This window comes from Harmonia axyridis, chromosome 7 (genome assembly GCF_914767665.1).
Source record: "Harmonia axyridis chromosome 7, icHarAxyr1.1, whole genome shotgun sequence".
Lineage (NCBI taxonomy): Eukaryota > Metazoa > Arthropoda > Insecta > Coleoptera > Coccinellidae > Harmonia > Harmonia axyridis.
Genome location: NC_059507.1, coordinates 19,213,558 through 19,238,554, shown reverse-complemented (window position 1 = coordinate 19,238,554; position 24,997 = coordinate 19,213,558). Strand labels below are relative to the sequence as shown.

The window sequence follows — 24,997 nt, the reverse complement described above, 5'->3', positions numbered from 1 at the left end:
TGTTTTTTTTACAGGCACAATTTTATTTAATATTTTATATTGTAAACTATCAAATGAATCATTTTTACTGAAGAAGGAGAGTCTCTCCGAAACGTATAATTATACATTTTTTTATATGAAATAAACAACTTCATTAAAAACCTGACACTTCCAAATAAAAAAAATACTATTGACTATATATATATATATATATATATATATATATATATACCCACCCGGTTGATCCTATATAACCACGAAAGTGTGAAGGGGAAAAAAAAATATATATATATATAAAAAAATATATATATAAATATATATATATATGTATAATATAGTGTGCCTTCGTTGATGACGGAAAGGTCATAACATAATGAATTAAAAACAATTTTAAATATTACATTTTTCGTTTCTTTTGATTTCTTAATTGTTGAAAATTTCCAAGATATCACAATGTCCGTACTTTTCGAAATTTGGGACGTGAAAGGTCTCAAACGAAAATTGCATTCTCCCGGAGATCATGATGAGAGATTTCCAAGAGGAATGCAAAGTTCGCGAGCCAGAAGACTCGGAAAGTAACCAAGATTTGCTCAGAAAACCTCAGACTTTCGAAGGCGAGTTGGAAGTGATCGAGGACAAGGCGAACTTTAGAGAGCAAGTGGCCAAGAAACTTGTCGAGGAATTCCCAGAAACCAATGAGCACATTGACAGCAAGAGGGAAGATACGCTCGAAGCTTACAAATATCTTGTTGTGTGCGCAGAGAGGAAGAAATATAACTTGCAGCAATTGGAACCATCCCGAGGTTATATTAACCAAGACATTGCCGAGAAGTTCAAAATCCTGAAGCTTGGATTAGGGACTTGGAAGAAGCGAAAGGATATCTGCGATCAGAACCTGGACGTTCAGTTATTCAAGAAGCAGGTGTCCGTATTCGTGAATTGGCTGATAACGAGGGACGACGCTCTCAAGGAAGAGAAACTGGAAGATCTGATCGGGAGGTATTGCGACTTTGAGGAGAGGATCAAAGTTCGAGAGAAGACTGTTAGGTATTATTCCTGTGAACAAGGAAATTGCAGAAAAGGAGAATCCTGTAGATTTAGCCACCGTGCCAGATATGTTCAGGGACTGAACATCCTAGGAAGGGGGCAGTGTAACGAATTCGCAAGCCCTACGCCACTGCCTCTTTCTAAAAGGTACCGGAAGCACCGAGAGCTCGATAGAAAGATCAAGACGCTTCTAGAGAGAGATGCCAGCGGTATATAACCAATCGAAGCCGCAGAGCAGGGCAGTGCGACAGAAGCGGCGGTCAGTGCCGTACACTCAATTAGATATAAGTTGTAGAAATAAATTAATGTAGTAGTGAAAATAAATTAGTGTAATAGTTCAAATAAATCATCTGTAAATAGTTATTTATAGTTGTGTACCTGAAATAAATTAGTGTTAGCCAGAAGTACCGATTTAATTAACAGAAAAACGTAACAGTACTTTCGTGCCTATAGGCATTATCAGAAATTATTATTCTTAATGGGAATGAAACATTTCAAAAAGTTGTCAAACTATAATTATTATGGACATATACATTTCCATAGCAACCACCATTCCAACAATTGCGATTTGTATCAAATTTTGTTTTAATTTATCACTACAGAAAAAAATGAATATTCAATCTTTTGTTTCATTGAAATCTGATTAAAAGAGTTTGGTTCCTTTCACACGGTGAGCTGTACGTCTCTCGAACATGAGCGAGAGGCAGACCCGACAGATCGAAATGCAAAGACTACATCGGTGCTTTCACACGATGTGAATATTTTTGTGACCATATTTTTGAATGCCATTCACGAGAATCGCAGTCAAGGAAAATGGATCAGACAACCTTGGATTTCTGTAAGCAAGCTTTTGAACAACTGACCAAGCAAGTGCAGGACTTTAAGACAGAAATAAACGAAAGCATCAAATCGTTGAGAAATGAAACGGAGGATAATTGTAAAAGAATGATAGATAACACGAAAAGGTTAGAGAATACTAGGAATGAGGTTGAATCGAAGGAACTGGAGGATCATGAAAGGAACCAGAATAATCAGGAAGTGTCAAAAATGATGGATGCTACACCAGATAGGAAAAAAGAGCGTTTGCAAATGACGAAAGCCAGAAGACTGAAACTGAAAGAATACAGGGCCTTTCAGGAATTCCTGAAGAATGTTTGCAGCGTGAAGATCTGGTTGAAACAAAAGCTTCATATAGCGGCAGATGAGAGCTATAGGGAACCTCTTAACCTGGAAAGTGAAATCCAGAAGAATTCTTCATTCGAGGAAGAGGTTATGGACAGCGATGAAAGAGTGCAAAGCGTAATAAACGAGGGACAAGAGTTACTACATTCGAATCACTATGCCAAAGATGAAATAGTCATAAGGCTGGAAGAAATCAAAGAGGATTGGAAGAGACTGTTGGAACTAAAGCAGATCAAACGGGAAAAGCTGAACGAGGCATATCAAGCACTGCTCTTCAGGAGGTTGTAGCGTGCTACATTTCAAATTTTATATATTCAACTGAGTCAGACAGTTGATGGAAATCTGGGCGTACGCCAATGCGTATCTTCGTGCATATGTACTCGATACTTCGAAATTATGATATCATTTTCTTTTCTAGTTTCTTCGAACGTACATATATCGATAATTATCGCTGCAAAATAGTTATAATTGTTTTTCTCTAGTTCATTCATAAAACCCTGAAAAAAGGGGTAAGTTGTATATTTTTCTTATCGTCATTATAGGATTGTTGTATACGTAATATATATGAAAATTTTTGATATTCAGATTTAATTTGATAAAGGAATGCATCCGCCATTTTAACATTTCATCATTTTACGTGAAATGAAAATTTTTATTCTTTATTTAAATATAATTTATTATAATCAAATATTTTTTAATACCTATTATTGATGTTTAAATGTAACTTCGTTTTAACTATCGTGAATTTTTATCTTAAATGAAGCATAATAAGTTATAACTCAGTTTATGAGTATTTTCACAAAACTTTTATGTAGAGGATGTTTTTCGTATCTATTATTTTTTACATTTTTCGTTTGTTACATTTTTGAAAGAGATCTTTTCTGAAACAATCTACATATGATTGCCTTGAGATCATCCTTTTAGTTTCTTATCTCATTTGGCAGTCATTTTGTTCAAGCGATAAAATAAGTACATGAGTATTAATATCTTTTATGTAAACTTTGGTTGTTTCAGAAACAGAAAAGCCATCACCTTAATTTGGCTTCTTATTAATTTCTGTTCTCTGATTTTCAGTTTTTTTTTTGGTATATTTTCTTTGCTGAATTCCTGATTGGTTCTTGATAAACGTTGAAAGTTGGATAATTACATTGAGAGTTCTTCGTCTAAAGACAGCCCATCATTGTCAATTGTCAACTTGCAAGTCAAATTATTTACTCTCCTTACAATTGAAGAACTGCCAGACCTAAGTTCTTATCAACTTCGGTGGAGGAAGATTGGCTCAGTATAGAGCTAGGACTTTTACCTCTTCAGGAAAGTAATTTAGGATCTTAGAAAATTTCATTCTTTTTTTATACAATTATAAATTTCGGATTCACTTGTATATATTTTCATTTTATAAATATTGTATGTAAATTTTTCTGGTACCAGATATTTTAAAGATTCGGATTGTGAAATACTTATGTAATTATAAGAGGTGTTTGATCGACCTGCGTTTTTGTCCCTTCCATTTGGTAGATTCAGGGATCTGAACCACGACTCAAACAAACGACTGTTCTCGGGCATTTTGAGTTGTAACGAAGAGGTTACACATAATTTTGGCGCCCAACGTGGGGCAGTTAAGGTCTTTTTGGCCATTCGATCACTAGATCTCTCAGTTTGCCTGGTGGGGGTGACTGTTTATTTGGGGTTGATCATTATCCTCGTTCCGGATAGTTCAGGTTATTATTTTTGGGATCATCTCTCGGCAATTATATCTGATTTTTCAGTCGGGATTTATTTTTTGTTTGTTTTTTTTTGATAAGTTTTCAATTTTTCTCTTCTACCTTATCTTATTCCTTCGAATTTTCTATCGTGGAAAATGTCTCTTAACCCAAATTATCTAAAACAAAATGAACTCGCTTATGAGATTGCGATTCGAGGTATTGAGATCCCGTCATCAGTGGATGACAAACGTAAAATTTTGAGAGGTTTACTTTCACAAGAATCCTCAGATCGTAGTTTCACTGTCTTGTCTGATCCTTTTTCCTTCAAAGAAAATGTTGAAGGCATTAAAGAGAGTTTAACAGATTTGAAGGAGATTTGCGCTAAGTTCAATTCAAATTCTCCTCAAATTGATCACAAACGTATACTCACTCGTTTAACTCATGTAACTGGTAGAATTCAACGGCTATCGGTTGATAAAGGACATTAAGCCCGATTTAAGTAGAGAAGATGATCCTACTGATTTCTCAGATGTTCAATCCGAATGACCTGAATGTTTTGTGTTTTGTTAGTATTAGGTATTGGTTTGTATCGCCTGGAATAACAAATGCCGTTTTTCATTCCTCCTTTCCTCTTATCCTTTCCTTTTCAGTATTCGATTGAATTGATTGAATTGAGACAAAAATTATAAATTGAAGCATTTAAGGCACTTATCTTTATTTCTATCTCTCATTTATCTTTATCTCTTATTTATCTCTCTTTGTACTACGAGCAATTATCTTCTTGTAATGGAAAGTAGTCTTGGCCATTGCAATTATCTTTATCTTTTCTGCTCTAGTATAATTACTTTTCAGCCTTTATTATATGCTTCTACCTCTGTTCGAATCAACGTGCAGTTATACAGTATCTAATGTGCATTGCATAAATCTTTGGTGTAACTGTTTTGTTGTTTTGAAGTAACTAAGTCTTTTGTGTCTTTTCAGATGCAGTTCTATGTCTCTATGAAGTCAATTTCCTTGATATACCTTGTGATCCCTGGATCACTGGCGCCCATCATTTTCTCGTTCAGTTAACTTTGTGGATAAAAAAAAAGCTCATTGTGAGCAAAGACCTTTTTTTTTGGGGGGAATGAGGAGTGTGTAGCGTGCTACATTTCAAATTTTATATATTCAACTGAGTCAGACAGTTGATGGAAATCTGGGCGTACGCCAATGCGTATCTTCGTGCATATGTACTCGATACTTCGAAATTATGATATCATTTTCTTTTCTAGTTTCTTCGAACGTACATATATCGATAATTATCGCTGCAAAATAGTTATAATTGTTTTTCTCTAGTTCATTCATAAAACCCTGAAAAAAGGGGTAAGTTGTATATTTTTCTTATCGTCATTATAGGATTGTTGTATACGTAATATATATGAAAATTTTTGATATTCAGATTTAATTTGATAAAGGAATGCATCCGCCATTTTAACATTTCATCATTTTACGTGAAATGAAAATTTTTATTCTTTATTTAAATATAATTTATTATAATCAAATATTTTTTAATACCTATTATTGATGTTTAAATGTAACTTCGTTTTAACTATCGTGAATTTTTATCTTAAATGAAGCATAATAAGTTATAACTCAGTTTATGAGTATTTTCACAAAACTTTTATGTAGAGGATGTTTTTCGTATCTATTATTTTTTACATTTTTCGTTTGTTACATTTTTGAAAGAGATCTTTTCTGAAACAATCTACATATGATTGCCTTGAGATCATCCTTTTAGTTTCTTATCTCATTTGGCAGTCATTTTGTTCAAGCGATAAAATAAGTACATGAGTATTAATATCTTTTATGTAAACTTTGGTTGTTTCAGAAACAGAAAAGCCATCACCTTAATTTGGCTTCTTATTAATTTCTGTTCTCTGATTTTCAGTTTTTTTTTTGGTATATTTTCTTTGCTGAATTCCTGATTGGTTCTTGATAAACGTTGAAAGTTGGATAATTACATTGAGAGTTCTTCGTCTAAAGACAGCCCATCATTGTCAATTGTCAACTTGCAAGTCAAATTATTTACTCTCCTTACAATTGAAGAACTGCCAGACCTAAGTTCTTATCAACTTCGGTGGAGGAAGATTGGCTCAGTATAGAGCTAGGACTTTTACCTCTTCAGGAAAGTAATTTAGGATCTTAGAAAATTTCATTCTTTTTTTATACAATTATAAATTTCGGATTCACTTGTATATATTTTCATTTTATAAATATTGTATGTAAATTTTTCTGGTACCAGATATTTTAAAGATTCGGATTGTGAAATACTTATGTAATTATAAGAGGTGTTTGATCGACCTGGGTTTTTGTCCCTTCCATTTGGTAGATTCAGGGATCTGAACTACGACTCAAACAAACGACTGTTCTCGGGCATTTTGAGTTGTAACGAAGAGGTTACAAGGTCCGTCGAAGAGTTTGAGGTTTGGCTAGGTGAAGTCGAGATTCAAGTTAGTAACGATTTCGGAAAATACTTGGCTTCAGACAACAACATCCTAAGATGCCATCCCGCTTTGGAAAATGACTACCAACAGCACCTAGAGAACTACGAGAGCATCAACGAGATAGATGAGGAGGTACAGTGGTTGAGCGACAGGAAATCGCTGGCAGCGTCTTTGGACCTGGGTATCAGTCTTACCGCGGTCCAGAGCTTACAGAAAAAGTATCGGACGCTGGAGGTCGAGCTGAACTCGAGGGAACACATCGTGAAAAGTTCGATGGATAGGGCGGTCAACATGATGAGATCCGGTCATGAGTTCTTCAATGATATCAGCGAGAAGGTGAAGGAATTGGAGAATCGATTCATGATGGTGAGGGATATGGCCAGTCTGAAGATGTTGAGGTTGCAAGATGCCCTTGAATCGGAAAAGTTTCACGAGGAGAGTTCAGAAGCTGAGGCCTGGATTGATGACAAGTTGTTGGCTCTGGCAACAAGTGAGGTTGTTAGAGATGAGATTTCCATTCAGATGTTGCAGGGAGAGCTGAGTTTAATAACTGCTGAAGTTGAAGATTACCAGGAAATGATCGATAAATTATCTCAGAGGTGTAGCAATCTTGTGGAAAGGGAGCACTACGATGCAGATAACATCAAGAAAAGAGAGGAAGAAATAGTGCAAGAGTTCAAGAAGTTACGTCAGCTAGTGGCTCAGAGGGAAGTTTCCCTCTCCGAAGCCTTCCAGTATTTCGGGTTCCTCCAAGAGTGCACCAAGCTCCAAGAATGGATCAAGGACCAGATGACCAAGTCCAAAATTGAAAAGCATGGAGTTGATGTCGAGCATGTGGAACTTCTAATTCATGCCTTCGACACTTTTTACGCCCGTATAATGAATAGCGAGGCAAGGCTCCATTCATGTTTAGTTAGCGGAAATGCTCTGATTGATGCTGAATGTAGCTACAGTGCCAAGATCCAGGAGAAGATGATTGAGGTCCAGACTCTTTTGGAGCTAGTAAACGGTCCGAATGAACTCTTGGTTAGAGCAAAACAGGTGCATATGTTCGATAGAAGAGCTGAAGAAATAATCTCTTGGATAAGCGAGAAAGAGGTTGACTTGTGCTACGATACCAATAGTCAAGACTCGGAAAGTAACCAAGATTTGCTCAGAAAACCTCTGACTTTCGAAGGCGAGTTGGAAGTGATCGAGGACAAGGCGAACTTTAGAGAGCAAGTGGCCAAGAAACTTGTCGAGGAATTCCCAGAAACCAATGAGCACATTGATAGCAAGAGGGAAGATACGCTCGAAGCTTACAAATATCTTGTTGTGTGCGCAGAGAGGAAGAAATATAACTTGCAGCAATTGGAACCATCCCGAGGTTATATTAACCAAGACATTGCCGAGAAGTTCAAAATCCTGAAGCTTGGATTAGGGACTTGGAAGAAGCGAAAGGATATCTGCGATCAGAACCTGGACGTTCAGTTATTCAAGAAGCAGGTGTCCGTATTCGTGAATTGGCTGATAACGAGGGACGACGCTCTCAAGGAAGAGAAACTGGAAGATCTGATCGGGAGGTATTGCGACTTTGAGGAGAGGATCAAAGTTCGAGAGAAGGCTGTTAGGTATTATTCCTGTGAACAAGGAAATTGCAGAAACGGAGAATCCTGTAGATTTAGCCACCGTGCCAGATATGTTCAGGGACTGAACATCCTAGGAAGGGGGCAGTGTAACGAATTCGCAAGCCCTACGCCACTGCCTCTTTCTAAAAGGTACCGGAAGCACCGAGAGCTCGATAGAAAGATCAAGACGCTTCTAGAGAGAGATGCCAGCGGTGCGACAGAAGCGGCGGTCAGTGCCGTACACTCAATTAGATATAAGTTGTAGAAATAAATTAATGTAGTAGTGAAAATAAATTAGTGTAATAGTTCAAATAAATCATCTGTAAATAGTTATTTATAGTTGTGTACCTGAAATAAATTCGTGTTAGCCAGAAGTACCGATTTAATTAACAGAAAAACGTAACAGTACATTCGTGCCTATAGGCATTATCAGAAATTATTATTCTTAATGGGAATGAAACATTTCAAAAAGTTGTCAAACTATAATTATTATGGACATATACATTTCCATAGCAACCATCATTCCAACAATTGCGATTTGTATCAAATTTTGTTTTAATTTATCACTACAGAAAAAAATGAATATTCAAACTTTTGTTTCATTGAAATCTGATTAAAAGAGTTTGGTTCCTTTCACACGGTGAGCTGTATGTCTCTCGAACATGAGCGAGAGGCAGACCCGACAGATCGAAATGCAAAGACTATATCGGTGCTTTCACACGATGAGCTATGATCCATCACGTCTTATGAGCGAGAGCTTCTTTCACACGGTGAGACGTACGTCTCTCGCTTATGAGCGAGAGTCACATCGAAGGATCGAAATGCAAAGGCCATGAGCGAGAGCCGTACGGCTCACCGTGTGATAGGAACCTGAGGATGTGTTAATCTCGCTCCTGTGTTATATCCATTGTTTTGAAGTCGTTAACAGTGAATTTTAATCACAAAAGTGATAATATTATCTAAGATATCTCTACCTTGATTGAGTAGTTCAGTAGCTATGTTGCCGGTCCCAAGCCCGGGTAAAGGAGGAGGGTTCGAAGGCAAGGTTAGCACCCTACCGGAGGCAAAAAAAATTGTAATGCTCACAGAACCGGAAACTTGCCTCGGAAAAGGACTGATATAATGCGCGAAAAAGGACGAAGAGATGGAAAAATCGAGATGTTATGCGGTTTGCCACTTGGAATATCAAATCACTCAACGGAAGGGAGCAGGAAACACTTCAGGAACTGAAAGATCACAACATCGACATTTGCGCTTTGCAGGAAACAAAAAAGAAAGGGAAAGGACAGATACAATATCAAGTCTACATATTAGTGTACAGCGGTGTCGATAGACATGAGCGAACTAAGGAGGGCGTAGCTTTGTTAGTACATAATAAGCACAAGCTGAATATAGACCGATGTCAGTACATATCATCCCGTATAATTGTTGTCACGATACACATGGAAAACCAGAAGAGAATGAATATAATATCAGTGTATGCACCAGAGGACAATAAACCCAAAAAGGGGAGAGAAAACTCCCCTTTTTGGGACGCAAATGAGGCGATGATCGTTCTAGGAGACTGCAATGCACGCATCGGAAGTGAAATCATACCAGGAATAAAACAGCGATTTAATGAGGAGGTGATTAATAGCAATGGAGAACTCCTGATAAATTTGTGCGCATTGAGCGAGTTAAGAATAAATAACACCTTCTTTCATCATAAAGCCCAGCACAAGTATACGTTCGAAAATTCAAGAGGGCAGAGATCGACCATTGACTATATATTGAGCAACAGGCACATACATCCTGCTCAGGTAAGAGACGTCAGAACTTTGAATTCAGCTAATGTCAATAGTGATCACAGGCTACTGATGGGAAAAGTTAAACTAAAGTTACCCCTAAAACGAAACAACAAAAACAGAAAAGAACAAAAACTGAACGTAGAATCCCTGTGGCACGACTCCACAAGAGTTTTATACCAACGAAGACTACAGGAAAAAATAGAAACAAACCCAATAGATTCGAGAGACGATGTCGATGTTTGTTGGCAAAAGTTGAAGACCAACATTGAAGAAGCTGTGAATGAGGTACTTGGCAAACGCATGATAAATATGGACAAGGGAATTAATAGAACCCCCTGGTTTACCGATGAAATCAAAAAGAAGTGCAGTGAAAAGAAGCAAGTGTATCTGAAATATCGAGCACAGAGAACTCCAGAATCATATGAACAGTACAAAACAATCCGTAACGAAACAAACTCGCTCATAAGATCAGCTAAAAACAGCCACTGGGAAAAGTTCTCCAAAAGAATGGAGAGTGACTTTTATGGACTGCAAAAACAGATGTGGCGATTGATAAGAACCCAGAGAAAGGAAATAAATGAATTAACTGAGCCTAAGCACATATCAAAGGAGACCTGGACTAAATATCTGGAAACACTCTATAAAAAAGAAGAAGATAACATCGAACGCAATAACACACCAGCAATAGTCACCAGTGACAGTGTCAGTGTGGAGAACACAGACGTAGAATTGGCACTCCGACAACTGAGGAATAGAAAAAGCCCCGGATTAGATGGCATTCCAAATGAATTGCTTAAGTATGGGGGGCAGCATCTGGTTGAACAGTTGACCTTGCTAACTAAGGCCATCTTCTACCACCACAGAATACCGGAACAATGGCGAACAAGTATCGCCGTCCTCATGTTTAAAAAGGGAGACAAGAAAAAACCAGAGAATTACAGGGGTATAAATCTACTCAGTACAACCTTGAAATTAATAACTAAAATAATCACCAATAAGATTAACAATATTATTTTCCTATCCGATGAACAACAAGGCTTCAGATCAGGAAGATCATGCAAAGATGCAGTATTTGTTATGAGACAAATCGTTGAGAAATCCATTCAGTATAACAGGCCTGCATATATGTGTTTCGTAGATCTTCAGAAAGCATTCGATCGAGTTCAAATACAAGATGTCGTACACCTACTCTACCAAAGTCAAATACCGCACAACTTAATTAAAGTAATTGAAGATATATATAGCTCCAACAAAATACAGGCTAAAATCGATGGAGAACTCACCAGACCTATACCGATATAGGTCTTCTCCACCGATGGAGAAGGGAATTCGACAGGGTGATTCTTTGAGCCCATTACTTTTCAACCTGGTCATGGATGAAATAATAAAAAAAAGTTCGTCGTCTCAAGGGGTATAAAATGGGCAATGAAAATATTTCGATTCTTTGCTACACTGATGACGCTGTGCTGATTGCAGAAAACGAGGACGACCTGCAGAGGCTTCTACATATGTATATCTCTTCAATTCCATAGCAAAATCCCTGAATATGGTTATATCTGTCACAAAAACAAAATGTTTGACTACATCTAAATATTCTCTCAGATGTAAACTCGTCGTCGATGACCAAACTATACAGCAAGAGATGACGTTCAAATACTTGGGAATAGAGCTTTGTGGTTTCGGGGATGTGGAGTCTGAGGTGAGACAACAGGTAAATAAGGCAATGAGAACAGCTGGATGCTTGAACGACACCATATGGAATAACAAACACTTGCGAACCGAGACAAAGGCAAGAATCTACAAAGCTGCCATAAGACCAATAATGACGTACACAGCAGAAACCCGACCAGACACAACGAAAACTAAGAGGTTGTTGGAAACATGCGAAATGAAAGTCCTGAGGAAAATAGCTGGAAAAACGCTATTAGATAGAGAGCGCAGTGACAACATAAGAAAAATGTGCGGGGTGGAAGAGGTGAATGAGTGGATCCTGAGGAGAAAGCACGAGTGGAATGCACATAAAGACCGAATGGATCATGAGAGAATCGCACGTGATAAATCACCAACGGGAAAGAGAAGTATAGTAAGACCGCGGAAAAGGTGGAGCGATAACCTGACTACCAACTGAACACCGGACAAGTTACGAAGAAGGAACAGGCAAAAATGCCTATAATGAAGAAGGAAGGAGAATAAGAAGATATCTTAAGAATTGGATAAAACATAGGGGTTGCCATTTAAGATTTCAAACTAATCTCTTCCATCTCCACTAAAATAATAGGCGATAGAGACACTGTATATTCTTCATTCTCAAAAGAATTTCTTAAAAAAAAAAACGGAACTTATAATTTCTGTTGGATCAGTTTAGAGAAAATTCATGATTTGAAAAATTTGAAGGATAGTGTGTAGCTCAGAAACACTAAAATTTCTAAAAGAATGTCAATTGTACAATCATATTTGATTGATGTAATTTTACTACATTTCCTTTTCTGTAAATACTTGTAAATATTTCATAAAAATTATCACCTGTAATGGAATAGTACATTGTACCATATGTCGAGACACGTTCATTTGAATTGAAAAAAAAAATGGGATTCTGAGAAATGAATTCATATTTGAAAAGAGGAGTCGCGACCAAAATATGGTAGGTTGAAATTGTATTTATTTAATCCAACCACGCTAATAGTTATTTATAATACAAGTGCAGAAGGCATTGATGTTCTTCCACGAGTTCAAAATTCAAAAACGAGCCACGAAGTGGCGAGTTTTGGAATGAACGAGTGGTAGAATGAGCCTTCTGTACGAGTATTATACATTATTTTCTCTAATTCATTGCATTTTCATTGAAATCAATGAAATATTTCCATAAATATAATTTAGTGATTTTTGCATTGAAAAATGTTGGTTGGCAGAACTAATTTCTTTAAGGCAATTTGATGAATTGACAGATAAAGCCGTAGCGGAAAGTTCGGAGTGCCAACATAGAATAATAAAATATAACCATGAAAACTGTGCGTTTCTGATATATTCTCGCACGATTTTGTTCTACAAGATGTGGAAGAATGAACGGAATAACCACAGAATTAGAGAAATACATTTTCCTATTGTATAGAATTTATTTGAATAGTCGGGTATCGTCTACATATGAATATCATACATAGCATCGGAACTGACAAAGTAAATAATTAATTATATAGCTCTGAAACAACTTGAATAGGCATAATTTTGAGTAAGTAGGTACCACAAGTATTGGTCTGCCTACCCAGCAAGGTAATATACTAGTAGTCCTGACAGGCGTTGTCCTGTACAGTATGATATTTGACTAGACTCCTCCTAAACGGTTGGACGGATTTTGAATTTTGTGTGTTCAAGTGGATTCGGCAAAAAAAAAATTCGGATTGAATAAAAAATGAATTAAAGAAACATTATGAAAAAAACGTGGATCCAAACCCATTCTCGAATCCACTTGAACATCCATACAAAATTTCATCGAAATCCGCCCAGCCAATTAGGAGGAATTCAATGAAATGAACATAAAAAGAATAATTATATACATGGAGTCCCATTCTGAAAGATCCCCTATAATAATATAATGAAATGAATAACTTCCTACGAACGGTACGAATAGTCTATTAAAAAAAAAATTCAAAAGAAAGTTTCATAGTTTTCAGGGGGACATCGGAATCGGATGCAGATATTCAATATGAACTTGAAGTTTTACACATCAAGGCTGAGTATGTTTATTTTTCAAAAGGGGAAATATATTTTCTTCCCCTAATATTAATCTCCTTATGAAACTAAAAACATTATTCGTCTCCTTCGATCGTCTTTTCCATGAATGAATTTTTGAAAGAATGAAGATATGAAATGATTCATATTCAACATTCAATCACTTGTTTATGTATTCCATTCGAACATATCCAAAAATACAACAAGTTGTTTTCTTAATTTTACTCCAACCGCACACATGCGTGACACCGCGATAATAAAATCTCACAAAAGTTGAATGTAGAACCGGAAAAGGATCTCGCTTATGAGCGAGAGCCGTACGTCTCACCGTGTGAAAGGATTGCATGTATGGGCGAAAAACGCTCTCGCTCATGAGCGAGAGACGTACGTCTCACCGTGTGAAAGGAACTTTATTGTCAAATAAAAGTAACTTTTAATAGTTATTTGTTTACTAGACAGCAAAGTAGTACCTAGATTGATTGCCGCGGCTGATAGTTCATAGCCGAGCGTAGCGTGGCTAGGAATTCAGCTAAAGGCAGTCAATCTACTACTTTGCTGCCTATAGTAAAAAAAATAACTATTAAAAGTGACTTTCCTTTGACAATAACTCTTTTCATCGGATTTCAATGAAACATAGCTTAGATATTGATTTTAGATGAGCTGAATATATCTGTAAAAACCCCAAGTGTTCCGATAGATAGAACAAAATACAATTTTTTTTCCTATTTCTTATTGTCGTCACTAACTTTTTCTACATCTTATAATACGTGCCAAATGTAAAATAATCATTTGAATGATCATTCTTAATTTCAGAAGAATATCAGAACTTCTCATCTAGATAAACAAACCGACAACAATAACATAAATAAATCACATGTCTTATATTTCTATATATACAGTGTTGTGGTCTCCAAAGGCGAATGAAATAAGAACTCAAAAGCTTCTCAAATTTTTCATTCTGGAAATCCCAATATGCACTCTTTCTGATTTTTTCTGTGAAATCATACAATCAGAGATGATCATGTAGTTTTTTCTCATTTCAAATAAATTGCTATTTTTATTATCAATATTCGAAATACGTCCATGACAGTGGTTTAGTATCATTTCTGTCTTCACAATAGTTTCAGCGATATTCTTATTTAGTATTATATAAACTAAACTGAATTTCTCAAGTTTACAGAAACACAAATTTACTCTTTGCTGGGATTCATCGAGAGTTGAGATTTTATTAGGGGCAATAAATACCAAACAGGCGGTTTCTTCAAGTAGAATGGGTGTGCCAGGTATAATCTACCAAAAATTTTGGGGTAGTTCCATCTAGCCTAGCGGAATTGCAGTTCCCGCACAAAGTAGTCTACAACCTTAAAAAGACTTCGTCACTAAATACATACATACACAGTAGTGAAAACCAACTTTGTTCCAACTTACGACTGTGGAAAATTTGGAACCACAAAACAGACACAATATCTTGTTCCTATAGAAGAATTTTTTAATCCCTTGGTACTTCCAAAGTATTAATCTGAAAAGCTGTTTATTTTTCACGCACCTTGTGCTATCTTAATTGAAATGTGATGGACAAAAATGAATTAAAACTCTTTCCAAACACAATTTTTATTTTAAGAAAATCAATGCTTAAATAGTTTCAAAGCTTCTTCAATTAATTTATGAATGTGTCCTGCTCTTTCTTTGCTTTTCTCTATACAATCCAGCAGATCATCATCAGAAATCGGGGATCCTCCTGGTTTATGAACAGAGGATAATCGTTCATCTTTAACCACAATATTGATTATTGAAGAGCAAATAGATTCTTCTTCAGATGTGGGGTCCCATAGAATCAACTTTCTAAAACAGCATTTTAACAATTTTTTCATTTGTTGTTCATTAAAATAATGACTTACTCTTCAAAAACAGAAAATGTTGAACAAATAGGGATACTCTGAATGTTTAAATTTTTTTTTTCTTCTTCCTTAACTATCTTATTGTTTGTTGCAGGGTCATAATCTACTGTTGGTAACCGAACTGAAAATTTTCATCACTGAAGGTTACAACTATTTTTATAATCATCTTCAGAGCTCACCAGTCTTTAAAGCTGTTGTTAAGGCTAATAAACAAGCATCAACTAAAGCACCATCGTAACTAATGCATTCTAAATCAGCGAATAAACACCATGCTAGCTTTTCAGGAAATATACAGAGTTCTTCCAAATTTAAACACTGTGAACTTCTCACTATATCTGCAATTAGTTGTGTAGCAATCTGTGCTTCTTCGCTTGGTGGACCAGGTTTGAATTTAGGGGAGCAAAGTGGTGACAATTCAATATTTGGAATTAAAAAGCCTTCTTTGTTATTTTCGGGTTTAGGTGTACAAAGTTCCTAAAAAAATTAGTTACATATTGTAAATCTTTATAATTTCACACATACTGCCTTGATACCACACATTATTATAGTGTCTCCAACTTTAGCGAGAGCTGATCCATCAGCTGTTTCTATTGAGCCAACATTCAAAACAACTGGACGATACTTGTCGAATTTTCTGCCATCAGGTCTAATACCACACGAGAAATGCTCTTTATAATACTTAAAATACTGGAAACTCCTAAAAAATAATGTCAAGCAATTCCTTTGTATTGAAAATTAGTTTCCAATTACCTGAATTCTTCTTCCATATTTTTTTGAGAATAAGAATTACTATTGAATTAATTAAAAATAATTTTGAAATATAGCGGGTGACTTTCATACATTTGAGGTTATGTTATCTTATAAGTGAGGTTAGAATAAACAAAAAGTTTCAGAACAATAACTTTTATATTTATTATGCTCTGAGCATAGACCTAATATCCATAATATCCAATATCCAATAATGGATATTAGGTCTATGGCTCTGAGCAATAATATGCATCAAACTGAGGAAAAAGGTTATGGATACTGTTTTGAAATGCATCAACATTTTGTATACAGGATGGCCACTTTTTCAATGGGATTGTATTGGTAACTTTTAAACCATAAGAGTTAGAAGGTCGGTCAAATGGAGAAAAAGTTGCATGCATAGAAGCATTATCAAGCAGTTCAAACGAATCGAGATTATCAGGGCCGGTTTTCGAGATATCATAAGAAGAGTAAATTATGTCGTTTTGATTTTTCTTCTTTTCCCACTTCATTTCAAATATCATCAAAAAATGTTACAGGAATTTTTTATTCGACAGTAAATTATCCTCAATTTGACGTAATCAGATTTCGTATCCAACGTTTCGTACTCTCTGGGCCACCCTCAACCTCATTTTTTTCAATACGGACCTGCATATTTTATAACATTTTTCGAAATAACTTTCAACGCTGAATTCAACGATATATCATACAATGTCATTCAAAGTAGATTTTCAGGTGATTTTGACCCTTTTCCAATTTTCTTTGGGTCGGATCTGTATTACCTTCATTTAGTTTAATTAACAACATGCAATATGCAATAAATTTCGATAAGAAAATCAACTTACCCATCTTGAACTAAATGGAACATATTAGAATCAAAGCAAGAAACCATCAGTATACTGGTTTCTTGGTTCTTCTTTTATAATAATCATTTAAATATTTCAATTCATAATAATTAAACGAAAGTATCATTTAATGAAAGAAAAATCAAATGATTATTCGAAAGTAAATGAAAATTAATGAAGTAAGTGTTCGAAATGTCAACCATTTTGTAAATTGCACTTTAAGGTTCTGGAACCCATACTTCTTATACATTTGCTTGTTTGGTCTACTTGAATACCTTCCAAAACATTCCTCATTTTCTCGCGAGGTATCACTATTGTTTAAAGTCATTTGAATCGTTGAAACAAATTACAGAATCGAACTTTATTTTGAGATCATTACGATATAATTTTTGCAAGGCTTGGTATTCAAATTTAAAATCATTGTATTCGCGTCTTTTGACTATTTTATTAACAGCAGTTTTTGAAAAATTCCATTCACTAGTTCTCGATTTTTTTTCTGGGTTCGATTGAATTTGGGTCAGAACATTGATATCGTTAATAGACTTGTTTTTTCTTACATACACACCATTAAATTTGGATGAGGGTCAAAATCACCTAAAATCAACTTCGAATGACATTGTATGATATATCGTTGAATTCAGCGTTAAAAGTTATTTCGAAAAATGTCATAAAATATGCAGGTCCGTATTGAAAAAAATGAGGTTGAGGGTGGCCCAGAGAGTACGAAACGTTGGATATGAAATCTGATTACGTCAAATTGAGGATAATTTACTGTCGAATAAAAAATTTCTGTAACATTTTTTGATAATATTTGAAATAAAGTGGGAAAAAAAGAAAAATCAAAATGACATAATTTACTTTTCTTATGATATCTCGAAAACCGGCCCTGATAATCTCGATTTGTTTGAACTGCTTGATAATGCTTCTATGCATGCAACTTTTTCTCCATTTGACCGACCTTCTAACTCTTATAGTTTAAAAGTTACCAATACAATCCCATTGAAAAAGTGGCCACCCTGTAGATCCAGACATTGTTAGTTACACTGCTGAGAATTTTAAGTGTTCAAGGAAAATAAATTTCACAGATAACTTTAATTGTTCATTCCTGATTTTCAAATAACTTAATGAAATAAAAATATTTCAATGTTTGCAAGTATTTTCAAAATCGTTTGATGGAATATCAGAATTTGTAATGAGTAATTTTTTTTTACTGATATTTCCCAACTTTAAGTAGTGTAACATTCTTCTTTTCAGGGAATAGTGGATCTAAATATTAATCAAAAATATAATTAAATCATAGTACTTGATAATAAGAAATTTATTTTTCACTTTCAGTACACAATATAAAGCAACAAAATTGACAAAAACATGGTGATTGTTAACTAAATCACTCTAAATTCAAAGAATAGTTTATCACATTGCATAGGTACTCTTGCTTGGTTGATCTTCATCTTGTACCCCAGTTGCTTTTCTAACATATTGAGGATTTACTTGTATTTCACTATCCATACTCAGAATCTGTTTATTTAATTCCATACAAACTGCTAATTCCTCTTCTAATTCTTTCAGTACTTCTGGTCCACAGTGCCTTTCGGGTTCATCTAAGAAAATTACCATACCATCTTTTTGATTTATTGTAGCATAAATTTGTTTTTCTTCAATCATTTGTAAGACATATTGTTCAGCTTCTTGAACACCAGATAAACCAACTCGGTTTGCTACATCAAACAAGCTCAAAGTCAAAAATGTTTTAGTTAGTCTCTGAATATTTTTCTTATGCATCATTTGCTTTACTTGTTTAACAAGTCCCATATTATTATCTCTTGTAAATATATCTGAATTTTTAGAGATTATATTTTGCAATTCTGAATTGCTATTCATTTCAAATGCAGCTGCAAGGGAACTATAGGCCTGAGACAATGGCTTCATAAACCTACTTACTACATGAGAAGCATACTTAGGGATAGGTTGTTCCCTCCCATAAAGTAACAAAGAAACTAGTATGTACTTCTTATAAGATTCCAACATGATATGAGAAACTGCATGTGCAGGAGTAGTTATAGCTACCTCAAAGAAATATAAAGCTCTATCCAGATTTTTTAAAGACAAATAGATCATACCACCATAGTAGTAATATAAGAGGAAATATTTGGCATCAAAAATGTGTCCTCCTGTTGAACCAGAAACTTCTACACATATATTAGTAATATCAATATCCAAAAAATCCAGTGCAGGTTTCATACATTTAGCTAATAAGCATAGTTGGCAAATATCAGCATGTATAGATGTCAACTGAGAATCATTTAAACGTAATTTGAAGATTGCTTTACGTAATACCGTAATTCCTAACATAGGTTGTTTGGTTGAAATTAAATACTTGGTGAAGTAATGGCACAAATCAACAAACATACCAGGAACTAAACGGATATGTTCTCCATTACAACTATTAATAAATTCCAATGTTTGTGTCAATGCAGTGGTTTCAGTTATTGGTGTAACATATTCATATTTTGCGAAGAGAAGATAAAGCACTGGTAAGGTATATTGTTGGAAATCAAGAGCAGCTAAGATGGTGTCCACTTGATTAACATTTTTTTGTATTAATTCTTCCGATTTGGATAAATATTCAGCCAATTCTCTGATAGATCCATTTGTAATGTGCGCTTTAACTGAATTCATAAAGTGATCCATTATTGAAGACGTCATGATGTATGTCACTCAGATTTTTTGGAATTTTCTCTTCAAGATATATATTAACCAGAAATTACTTTACAATAATAAATACATTAAATATCAATGTGCAAACATCTTTTGACAAGTAATAACTTTTGACAAACACAGAATTAGGAATTTACATTGATCAGTTATAGCCACAGAAATAATACAATATAAAAATGGATTACAATTTATTTTCAGAATTTTATTAACAAATTTTTGATTTAGAGATTATTTCAACAGTAAGTTAGAGTAATACTTGAATTTAACATATTTGAATCATAGAATTTTCACATGATTATCGTGCTTGTTTGAATTGACTTCTCATATAAAAACAAAGATGAAAGCATATTATTCTAATTGAAAAACTTATCACCAAAAATAAGCTTAATTAAAATAATTTTTATTAAAATTTTGACAGAATTCTCATAGACAATAAAATTTTTGTTCATGTAACCATTTTGTTTGTTTACGAGTCATTGTCAAACTGACAGCCCCTTTTTGTGAAAATTTTCTATGTCAAATCTGAACTGAAATATTAACGAGTATTCCAGGGAAATGCTTCTTTGAACAATTTTCAACGATGATAAATCAACCATCTTCTGAAGCTCTCAATGCTGCTACTTATGTGGAAAATTATTTAGACACTGTTGAAAATTTTCCAGATGAAGTGCAAAGGCTAGTTTCCAGAATAAGAGAATTGCATGTTTGTTTTATGGGTAATACTATTTTTATAATATTTAGATGCCCTTTTCGCAATTAATTATTTCAAACTGTTTTCTGCAGCAAAAGTCAAGGAAGCAAAACACTGGAAAAATCAAGCAGACGAAAATCCTAAACAAAAACAGAAATGTTTATCAAAGATGCAAAGAGCTTTGAGTGCAGCTCAAGAAATAGGTGATGAAAAGATGGCTATAGTTCAAACCATGAATGATAAGATAGAACTAAGGTGTAGACTGGTAAACCAAGATCTTCGAAATCTAGGTAACTTCCATTATATTGGAAAAAAATATATTTTTTAATTTCCAATATTTAGAGGAGAGCAAATCATATTTCTCTTCTTGAAAAATCAGTAGTACCAAAAGATACTCATTTCATGTGGTTATAATCTTCACCTTTTAATGAATTTTTCTCAGGACTTTATTTTGATTCAAATAACTTCATTTTCAGATATGTCAAGAGAAGACCAAAATTCAAATGAAAATAGAGATGTTCCTTTACCAACTTCCTCTGGTGCTACAAATAATTCAGCAGTACCATTAGCAGAAAGATCCAATAAAAGGTCACGTCGAGGGGGAAGAAATGATAGTTATATAGAAAATAATCATGTTGAACCTATGGTAGAAACCCCATCTAAAACTCAAAATCAATCTGTTCCAAATTCCTCTCAAAGGAAGACAAGTACTGGTAAAAAGAAGAAAAGGAAGTCGAGACAGAATACTCAAGCACAACGAGAAGACCATTCTTCTAAGGAAGAAGAGCCTGTTATTGACCCTGATGAACCAACTTATTGTTTATGTGATCAAATTTCTTATGGTGAAATGATTATGTGTGATAATGATCTTTGCCCGATAGAATGGTTTCATTTCTCTTGTGTATCTCTTACAACAAAACCTAAGGGCAAATGGTATTGCCCTAAGTGCCGCGGTGATAGACCGAATGTTATGAAACCTAAAGCACAATTCCTTAGGGAGTTAGAAAAGTACAATAAGGAAAAGGAGGAGAAAACATAACTCCAAGGAATTGGTTGTAGACATATTTCTTGTTTGTGTTTGTATTATTCGTTTTGCGTCCCCCCTAGGATATTTTGGCAGATCCTATTTTAAATTTTTATTATGCAATTTTTTATTGTATGTACTAATAAAAAGATCTTTCTATTATTCAATTATGATTGTTTCATTTCATAATATAGTCCAATTAGATTCTACTGCGGTAGCACCACCATTGTAAATGGAAATGTTTTTATTTGCACATAAGATGTCTAAAAACCTGGTGTATTGACTGATTAGATTTTGTTTTGCCAATTTTGAGAATATAAGTTAAGCTTCGTTAAGTCAACTGCAGGTAGCGCTATCAACAAATTAAGATTCTTATTTGTTATTCATAAGTTCTGTGCCATTATGAACCTATATGTATATCTTTCATTATAGTGTGTAAGCAATTCTTGAAACTCTCTTTCTATTTCAAATATTTGAATTCATTCTACAGTCCATTCAGGAATTATTGACATCCCGGGTGGCTTTGGAAAATCGAAATTAAGTTGGTACTGGCTCCTTCAGTAACATTTTGAATTGCAGATTTCGGGTTGGCATTGGAAATGTCATTGGCAGGAGGTTAGATTTCAGCATTATTTGTCTATGGATTTCAATTTGTTTGTTATTATTAGTATTCTGTGTTGTTTGTGTTATTGGTTTTCGATCGAAGAAATTTTGAAACTTAAAAGTTGTATCAATTTCAAACACACATTGATTAGTTTATTTGAGTATTTCTCACAGTACTGTTTGAAAAAAGAAGAAGGCAAGTCATTACAACCTGGATTATTAGTGGAAGAAAACCTGTGCAATACGATTTCACCTTCAAAGAATCATTGAATGATTTGAGATTTGATTGTTACCAAAAGCCGAGCCAAAAGCAACCAATATATCAGCCTGGATGAAATTTGACCAAAAAGCATCTGGATTTTAATCAATCAAATACAACATTACATAAACTTAATTGGTTAAAAGTTCAAAACAGTTAATAAAAGGAAAATTCTTATTGATAAACAGAAAAATATAATAAGTTGTGTACGATTTTATGGTGAATACAGAGAAAATTTGCAACAAAATGTGAAATTCATTCATCTGGAGGAATGAGGATTATATAAATCTATGAAGGGAGAATTATTTTATAATTGGGATGCTAAATTGATACCTTTTCTGCATGACCGAAGTTATATTATATCAAACTATATGAAAAAAATCTGTAAACAAAGTCTTGGCATTGCATCTATAGTTTATTTATATTCTATTTTGAAATTAATTATTGTTATATCTGTTTTTTGTTCTTCAATGAGTTATTCAAAAATCTAATAAATTCTAATTGCTTTATAGAATTTTTACTGAGTATTTCATGGAAAATATATTCAGAAGAGTTACTTCAAAAATTTCTTCACCTCTTACCCACTTGAAGATAATAATAGAATGCAAAAATGCTTTTAGTGAGTGAGTTAAAGCTGTTATGGGCAAAATATTTATGTAATTTAATCGAAACTAGTATAAAAGCATTTCAATAAAAACAGAAAACTCGAGTACAAATAGTACCTATATTTTTCATACAAGTTTAATCAATCATTCATGTCATCAACAGTTTCAATAAATAGTGACTTTAGAAAGTAATTTACACATCGGCTGATGAATTGGTTCCAATTTTGAAAGTAACAGTACAACTGTGATGTCGAAATTTTTCATATACTAAATGGATTCTTTGAATTTTATTTCTGTCTTATTATGATATGGCTCTTCCATTCACTAAGCTACACTATTTAAATTTATCAACCAGTTTTTTCTGTTTTCTTCACCAGTTAAGACCACAGTTAAAATTATCCATAACATTTATTTGATAAGAATTTTGCAAGCAGGTTAGTATCCAGTGTCCATCAGTAATGCAACAATTTTTGAAGAGCCTTTGGTGAAAAAAAATATGCATATTTTAATGATCTTCAATGGGATCTTTCATGGGCGACTCTTAATTGAATAGATATCTCTTCATTGGATTTCCTTGAAATGAGATAGCATTTCTCTATATTTTTACGTTATATAATCTGAATTTCAACTTATGAAATCATGACTGTATGCGTCCCTTCGTAATAATAGTAATTTCGAAAATTCAGGATCTTTCGGATACAAAAATGATGAAAATAATTTAAACTGGTTATTTCTATGATGAACCATAGCAATTTTTAGTGATATTTTTGTAACCAGAAATAGTAAACATTTTGTGTTTTGTTTCACGACTTTGCACGATCATACTCACATATTACGGATTATGTTATCCGTAATCTGTGATCATACTCGGTAACTCGGTTACACATCGCTTTTGATCGTTTTAATTAATGTATCAAATCCATAGACCTAATATACATTTATTAGGTCTATGATCAAATCAAAAGAAAAAAGATGGAAATGACAAGTATGGCCATAGAGAAAGGAGGTCTATTATAATGAAATAAACTATTCAATAAATGAAAAATTTACCAATATACGAGTTGAGATTCCAGTTCAATGAAAAAATAAAAGCCGCTCTTGATGGCTAGCAGACAACATATGCCACCCTCTCTTTATGCTCAAATATTGCAAAATGGCCCTTATGCAAATTATCAACCCTGTAAAATTTTTAGAGTAGATTAAATCAATATAAGTTATTAAAAACTCACCAAAAGTCATTATTAGAGAGTTATTGCAACACACAAATAAGCGATCTTTTATTACAGGATCTCTTATTTTGACATGTACGCATGCGCATTGAGTCAGATATTAAAGATTGCCTAAATCTAAAATACACGCCTCCCTTACCACAGAATACTAATAATATCCCTTACTTTATTTAAATACAGGCGACCAACTTTTATTTAAGGATCTTTTATTTTGACAGATATCTGTTTATGCCGAATATTTGCCGTCGTTATTCAGCAAGAACTAACCTATAAATATTTGTAGCTGTTTAGGTAAACAAAGTAATGAAGTAAACTTTTTGAGAAATTTTATTTCTTGATTTTGGGCATCTGTGGGAACCATTTCATTCGAGAAAAAAAAATTGCCCTTAATAACGAATTTTTCAAGAACTTAAACGATTCTCAACGAAAAATATTTAATTTGAACCTACTAAAAGAATTAAAAATAATACTGATAAATCCTGAATTTTATTAGAAATAAGAATTTACCTATATGTATAATGTAGTATTGTTATAGAATGCTTGTGCATACTGAATATTATTTTTTTTATATTGAATATAAATAATTCATTCTGTAATATGGACACACCAATGGGATTGTTTTGAAAGAAAAATAATAAACTTGTTACCTAAGTACTTTTTTATATATTGGATCAACATAGTATAAAAAAAGCAAATCACAATGCAGAACCAAATTAATTATCAGTAATGTTATTATAAAATTATACGTTAAGTACACTTTTTTCAAAATTATTGTAGGAAAAAGTACAAAAATACATAACATAATTCTGTTAAACAGAATAATCTTCCAATACTGGTGGTTTCACATAAAAAGAAATACTTGAT

The 24,997-nt window shown here is 33.9% G+C and overlaps 5 protein-coding genes and 1 long non-coding RNA gene across 6 annotated transcripts; 3 read left to right on the top strand and 3 right to left on the bottom strand.

Annotated features, from left to right (window-relative positions):
- The first annotated feature begins 1,824 nt into the window (after positions 1-1,824).
- On the top strand, positions 1,825-11,090 carry LOC123685307. Its single transcript, XM_045624963.1, has 3 exons — positions 1,825-2,489; positions 6,355-8,230; positions 9,264-11,090. Exons 1-3 carry the CDS (start codon positions 1,840-1,842, stop codon positions 11,088-11,090), a joined length of 4,353 nt encoding a protein of 1,450 aa, XP_045480919.1. The 5' UTR covers positions 1,825-1,839.
- A 116-nt stretch (positions 11,091-11,206) lies between these two features.
- LOC123685306 lies at positions 11,207-11,916 on the top strand. The gene is made up of 2 exons (XM_045624962.1): positions 11,207-11,298; positions 11,391-11,916. Exons 1-2 carry the CDS (start codon positions 11,207-11,209, stop codon positions 11,914-11,916), a joined length of 618 nt encoding a protein of 205 aa, XP_045480918.1.
- A 3,193-nt stretch (positions 11,917-15,109) lies between these two features.
- LOC123684967 (exosome complex component RRP43-like) lies at positions 15,110-16,327 on the bottom strand. The gene is made up of 5 exons (XM_045624496.1): positions 16,163-16,327; positions 15,935-16,109; positions 15,592-15,886; positions 15,413-15,533; positions 15,110-15,356 (listed from the first exon to the last, which is right to left on the bottom strand). Exons 1-5 carry the CDS (start codon positions 16,177-16,179, stop codon positions 15,140-15,142), a joined length of 825 nt encoding a protein of 274 aa, XP_045480452.1. The 5' UTR covers positions 16,180-16,327; the 3' UTR covers positions 15,110-15,139.
- Positions 16,328-18,307: 1,980 nt separating this feature from the next.
- LOC123684965 (COP9 signalosome complex subunit 3) lies at positions 18,308-19,844 on the bottom strand. The gene has a single exon (XM_045624493.1). The coding sequence runs from the start codon at positions 19,708-19,710 to the stop codon at positions 18,418-18,420; it is 1,293 nt and encodes a 430-aa protein (XP_045480449.1). The 5' UTR covers positions 19,711-19,844; the 3' UTR covers positions 18,308-18,417.
- A 189-nt stretch (positions 19,845-20,033) lies between these two features.
- Positions 20,034-21,604, top strand: LOC123684966 (inhibitor of growth protein 1). The gene is made up of 3 exons (XM_045624494.1): positions 20,034-20,438; positions 20,506-20,703; positions 20,890-21,604. Exons 1-3 carry the CDS (start codon positions 20,303-20,305, stop codon positions 21,450-21,452), a joined length of 897 nt encoding a protein of 298 aa, XP_045480450.1. The 5' UTR covers positions 20,034-20,302; the 3' UTR covers positions 21,453-21,604.
- A 2,290-nt stretch (positions 21,605-23,894) lies between these two features.
- On the bottom strand, positions 23,895-24,323 carry LOC123684964. The gene is made up of 2 exons (XR_006748219.1): positions 24,134-24,323; positions 23,895-24,082 (listed from the first exon to the last, which is right to left on the bottom strand). It is a non-coding gene; the product is annotated as an uncharacterized LOC123684964 (long non-coding RNA).
- Positions 24,324-24,997: the final 674 nt, after the last annotated feature.